This window comes from Nerophis lumbriciformis, linkage group LG21 (assembly GCF_033978685.3).
Source record: "Nerophis lumbriciformis linkage group LG21, RoL_Nlum_v2.1, whole genome shotgun sequence".
Classification (NCBI taxonomy): domain Eukaryota; kingdom Metazoa; phylum Chordata; class Actinopteri; order Syngnathiformes; family Syngnathidae; genus Nerophis; species Nerophis lumbriciformis.
Genome location: NC_084568.2, coordinates 9,782,746 through 9,788,993, shown reverse-complemented (window position 1 = coordinate 9,788,993; position 6,248 = coordinate 9,782,746). Strand labels below are relative to the sequence as shown.

At 35.1% G+C, this 6,248-nt stretch overlaps 2 protein-coding genes across 2 annotated transcripts; one reads left to right on the top strand and one right to left on the bottom strand.

Moving 5' to 3' along the window:
• Window positions 1-446: 446 nt before the first annotated feature.
• On the bottom strand, window positions 447-3,738 carry kiaa1143 (KIAA1143 ortholog). The gene is made up of 3 exons (XM_061983125.2): window positions 3,508-3,738; window positions 1,645-1,795; window positions 447-1,571 (listed from the first exon to the last, which is right to left on the bottom strand). The coding sequence occupies exons 1-3, from the start codon at window positions 3,619-3,621 to the stop codon at window positions 1,357-1,359; spliced, it is 480 nt and encodes a 159-aa protein (XP_061839109.1). The 5' UTR covers window positions 3,622-3,738; the 3' UTR covers window positions 447-1,356.
• A 114-nt stretch (window positions 3,739-3,852) lies between these two features.
• On the top strand, window positions 3,853-6,016 carry LOC133621179 (transmembrane protein 42-like). Its single transcript, XM_061983126.2, has 3 exons — window positions 3,853-4,209; window positions 5,610-5,756; window positions 5,843-6,016. Exons 1-3 carry the CDS (start codon window positions 4,057-4,059, stop codon window positions 5,975-5,977), a joined length of 435 nt encoding a protein of 144 aa, XP_061839110.1. The 5' UTR covers window positions 3,853-4,056; the 3' UTR covers window positions 5,978-6,016.
• Window positions 6,017-6,248: the final 232 nt, after the last annotated feature.

The following is a 6,248-nucleotide window of genomic DNA, read 5'->3' as shown; positions in this document are numbered from 1 at the left end:
AAAATACATTGTCTTGGAACCTTTGACTTCACCATATGTACCTTTGACTTCACTTCATCATATATATCTATAGTTCAATACGTCTACATTTTTGTACAGGATATTGTTTTATACATAATTCTTTCACATCTTTTGTCAGATTTGGAGCTATGTAAAAAAAAGATTGAATCCATCTACCAAATCTTTCGTATTAGCAATTTTCCTTTCATTGTTCATAAAAACATTGTATTGCATATACATTTAATATTATTGTATTATTCTCTAGTGCTTTGTTATAGTATTCCCTCCTGTATTTCCTCATCATATTCAGTAGTATATGTATGATCATTGAAATTTACCCAGACATCACAGTATTGTATTATAGGTATGTATTTCAGCATGTTGAATTAAGAGAAAAAAATGTAAAAACAAAAATCTGAATTTTGGGAAAAAAAGACCAAGTTCAGTATCTGTCAAACTGCAGGAACATTATTATATCAACATATTCATGTTGGAACACAAACAAGATGGAAGTCAGGGATTGTTGAGAAGTTTTGAGCATTTTGAAATGATGCATAAAAACATACTTTCATAAACAACAACAATACAACATTTCAAGACAGTATTCACACATTGAATGAAGGTACAATATCAGAGTACATACGCAGAAATACATACAGTACATGCAGGGTTTACTTGGATATATATATGTATATGGAAACACTTTAGTATGGGGAACATATTCTAAGTAACAGAGAGAAAATTTAGAGTTATTTGGACACTAGGGGGACCTATAAGGGTTAGGGTTACTAATAAGCAATAATTCTGAGGTTATTGAGGGAAAACTTAGTTAATGGCTTACTGGTTGTATAATAAGGTCATGCAGAATAAGGCATTAATAAGTACTTAATAATGACTAAATAAGAGCCAATATGTCACTAATTTGCATGTTAATAAGCAATTAAATAATGAATATGTTCCCCATACTAAAGTGTTACTATATATAATATATAGAAAATTGGGAGTACAGAGAAGTAATGTAAATACAACCTATTGTCACAAGTCAAAGATGTGTACATTGAAGACATTTAATTATGATGTACATCATTATTCTACTTACACTACATGGAGGGGAAATGCATATTTTATTTCCTTAAAAGATGAAGCAATTATTTCCTATGTTACAATATTTGATGCAAACACAACAGAACAAGAGTATAAAGTATACTCTTGTGTTTTATCACCTGTTGTGTGTTGATGTGAGAAGTCACCAGCATTGTAGTTTATGTTTCAAACATTGCGATAATACTTGCAGAGTACACAAAAGATGAATACGACTATGAAGAGAAGAACCAAGACGAGATGTGACACAAAGACTCAGTCCTCGTCTTCCTCTTCATCGCAGCCAAAAGACAGGAGGCTGCTGTTCTTCACCTTTTTCCCACAATTCTCTTCTTCCTTCTTGTCTTCCCTCGACACGTCATCACGCTTCTTTTTGCGCGAGCTGGCGGTGATTCCTTGGAATTTGTCTGCCGAGGAGCGCTTGGCCGGCTTCTTGAAGAGGATCTTCCCGTCGGTAGGGGGCTCGTCGTCTGGTTAAAAAATGAGAGTAAAGAATCTGCTCGGCCTGCTTACAGGTTTAGCTTGGGGATGAAACATTCTTACTTTTCTCCACAGCTTCCTTCGCTTGCACGCCTTCCTTCAGGTGTTGCACTTCCTCGGAGGTGAGGTCTCCATCTTTGAGGACCACAACTTGAGGCGATTCATCCTCCCGATCGCTGCCGCTGTCGTCTCCTGGCGTCGGCGTCACCAGACGCTGCACCGGCGACAGCAAGCAAGAAGGAAAACCGAGCAGGAAATCGTTCAAAAAGTTGCTGCAATGTTCAAGACTGTCAGCTCTATGACGCATAGGAAAAAAGATTGCATTTCATTCCTACACATGAAATGTGTATGAATGGAACAACACAGGAGGTTCTTCATACCGACAGCCATCAGACTGTATAATGCATATGTTCCTTCTTGACTGCACTTAAATGTAGAATATATATTTAATATATTTATATTATTCACATGTGAATAATGCTGTATAGTCAGAGGTGGGTAGTAACGCGCTACATTTACTCCGTTACATCTACTTGAGTAACTTTTGGGATAAATTGTACTTCTAAGAGTAGTTTTAATGCAACATACTTTTACTTTTAGTATATTCATAGAGAAGGAACGCTACTTTTATCTACATTCAGCTCGCTACTCGCTACTAATTTTTATTGATCTGTTAATGCACACTTTATTTGTTTTGGTCTGTCAGACATACCTTCAAAGTGCCTGCCTTACTGGTGACGTTTCACTTCGTTCCACCAATCAGATGCAGTCTCTGGTGACGTTGGACCAATCAAACAGAGCCAGGTGGTCACATGACCTGACTTAAACAAGTTGAAAAACTTATTGGGGTGTTACCATTTAGTGGTCAATTGTACGGAATATGTACTGTACTGTGCAATCTAATAATAAAAGTTCCAATCAATCAATCAAAAGTGTGCAGGAAAAAATATACTTTTTTATTTCCACCGTACATCCCGTCCAAAGCCTAAAGACTGACCGCACATGAGGACGTTCCTGTCTTCACAATAAAAGTGCCGCTCCACAAGAGTCTCCGAAAGCCAGGGCAAACAAGCTAGCAAGCTACGGAGTTTGACGCCAATATATTTCTTGTAAAGTGTATAAAAACGAATATGGAAGCTGGACAAATAAGATGCCAAAAACCCACCACTTTCATGTGGTATTAGACAGAAAGAAGGAACTTTTCTTCTCCTCCATTTGAAAACGTGGACGTTATCATCACTACTGTCTGATTACAATCAACGCAAGTCATCAGAATCAGGTAATACACCAACTTATATTCTAGTCTTCATGAAAGAAAGGAATCTATATGTTAAACATGCATGTATATTCATTAAAACACCTTTAACATGTAAACAAAAACAGCAAAATAAATACATATAAATAATAAACTGTATATATATATGTATGTATGTGTATATATATATATATATATACATATATATATATATATTTATGATATGAGTGTGTATGTTACTCATCAGTTACTCAGTACTTGAGTAGTTTTTTCACAACATACTTTTTACTTTTACTCAAGTAAATATTTGGGTGACTACTCCTTACTTTTACTCGAGTAATAAATCTCTAAAGTAACAGTACTCTTACTTGAGTACAATTTCTGGCTACTCTACCCACCTCTGTGTATAGTATTTATTGTCTATTGTGAGCGAACTTTGGTGCTGAATTCCCCCCAGGGATCAATAAAGTACTTTCTATTCTATTCTAAATAATTACTGGAAAAAATAGTTGAATAATTAGAGTAAGGCAAATACAAATATATTAAACGAACAGGTCCTTTATATGCAAAAAAAAGTGTGTCCTATTTATAATAGGACTCTCACATTCGTACATGCATTATGACATAGAGCCGAATATAGGTATAGCGTCACGTGACGCAAAAAGTCATACCTTCGTGTCAACAGTCGGTCCTTCTTTGAAACCAACATCGCTTTTAAACTTCTTGAGAAAAGACGGCTCCTCCGGTTTCACCCATGACACACCGCCGGCCTTGTTCTTGCTCATGGCGACGAAAAGGAGGAATGTTGGCTTATTCTGCTGTCTTTGCTTTGTTTGTTTCGAGGAGAGTGTCCGCCATTACCGATGTACACACGTCATCAGAATGCGCCGGACGTGTCACGTGACCACCAGAAGCCGCTGCGATTGGTAGAACAAAGTAGGTAAGGATGTGACGTCAAGTGTTTGGTTAACAAGTTAAAACATTAACTGGGCTAACTTTTTAAGAGTAAAAATATTAAAAACGCATTTTTATAACATTTTTATTCAAATAATTTATATTTTTAGAGGCTAAATTCGAAACAACGTATTATTTATCCATAACTGTGTAGTGTTGAATCAGTTGTGCTTTTGTTTCGAAAAACAGTGACTACCGGGTTCAGGTTTTACTTGCAACTTTCCAATACGTCGATAGTGGAAGAGAAACAAACAAGAAGGCAATAAATGATGTTGGGCTCCTGTTATGCGCTGATCGCGGGATGTTTGGGCAGCGCCGCCTCGCTATCTGCGAAACTAACTCTTGGCGCCGACTACCTCCTGGAGATGTGTCAAGTCAGCGCCTTTCCAACACAAAGTGCATCTTCAGTCTGTCACTGGGTGAGAACAATTAACACAAATGTTTGTAAATAATCTCCATTTTCCAAACTTTTTATTATTGTTTGCATTATGTTTCTACCTGGAACATTTATATTTTCTTTAACTGGTCACTGTGCTGTCAAATGTACGAGACAGAAATGACCTCTTTCGCCACTTAAAAATAAAAACGATTGCAGAAATATTTGACTAAACTCTGCACATTTACAGTAAGTGTCTAAGTCACGCAGAGTTTAGAAATACTTCCGGTCAGCAGTTTAATTAAATATTAATACTTCGTTAAATGTTTCTACTTTTTCTTTTAAGGACAACTTTTAATTGGCTATATTTTCACCACAGTACTTGGAACTTTGTATTGTATTGTGTTTTGTTATATAAAGTTATACACATTAAAAAAATATCCATCCATTGCTACCGCTTATTCCCTTCGGGGCCGCGGGGGGCGGGGTACAAATAGGAAAAAGAAGAAGGCGTATGATTGGTTGTTGAAGAAAGACGTATGATTGGTTGTTAAAAAAGAAGGCGTATGATTGGTTGTTTGTGTGAGGCGGCTATCATATATTTAAACAACAGTATAATACAGACGTTTAACAATTAAAACAACGATAACTAAGTACTTTATGTATTAACCAGAAGTTGTAACCCTAAAAAAAAAAAGGAAAAAGAAACACTCCCAGAAATACGTAACAAAAAAAAAACGTGCGAGGAGAATAAAATAAAAACAAATTAAAGTATCAGGCTATACGTTTACATGTTATTTGATGGTGATCGTTTTTATAATGTTTTTAGAACGTGGTTTTTCCGTTTTCATTTGTCATTAATATTGATTTATACACTTATTTATTTTTTCAGAATAAAACAAAAAATATTTAGTTATGATAATACTCTGGATTTATGAATATAAAATTTAGCGAGAAGACATAACAGTTTGATAGCATTCTCCAACTCTTGATGACATTTACAATGTAAAAACTAAACCATTTGAGGCGTTTATCAATACAAACAGGAAGTTATGCCGCTCCAAATATATATATTTTTATGTATATATTTTATTTCAAAGCTGCCTGTTCTAACATTGTTCCATTGTTGATTTGAATATGTGTTGAATATATTCACGTTTGTTGAAAAAAGGATTGTAGAAACGGGGTTTTTTTTTTTTTTTTGTATTGGCTTAGAAATAAAATTACCTAAAAAAACCTCAGACAAAATGATTAAAAAAAAAGGCGCAACATGAGGAGAAAAATATGAAGTGTTGATACGAACAAATAATAAATAACATTGTTTTAAATTATGTCTCTGTAAGGTGTTTATTTTAGAAAAAGAGTTCCACAATATTATGTAAATATGGATATGTAAATGTAACATATCGCTAATGTTAGACAAAAACAAAATGATGTTTGCAGCTCCACATCCCGCTGAGGCTGCTTTGTGTGGGCCTGATGTTTGCGTGCAACGCTGCCATGTGGACCTTCTTCTCCAAAGCTCTTCACGACTGCTCTTCTTCAGCCAGCGCCACGGTGACCAGCACTGCAGCCAACTTCATTTCATCCGTGAGTGCGCTACTGAAAACCACCGGTGGAGAATTCATTCCATTTTGCACACTAACTTGTCTTTTTTTGTGTGTTTGTGCGTGGAGGCGATACTGGGGAAGATGATATTCGGGGAAAGTCACACGCTTCAGTGGTGGTTGGGCATCGCTCTGTCACTTTGTGGGCTGCTGATGCTTCATGGGTCCACACCGCAGCCTCACCATGACACCAAGGACGACTAAATAATATATATATATTATATAATATATATACATATACACACACATGTATATAATTATATATATGTAAGTATATATGTATGTATATCTATATACATGTATATAAATATGCATATATTTACATATTTATATATGCATATATTTATATATACATATGTATATATTTATATATATATACAAATATTTCTATATATAGATACATATATACACATATATTTATATATATGTATATATACACACACACACATTTATATATATATATATATATGTATAT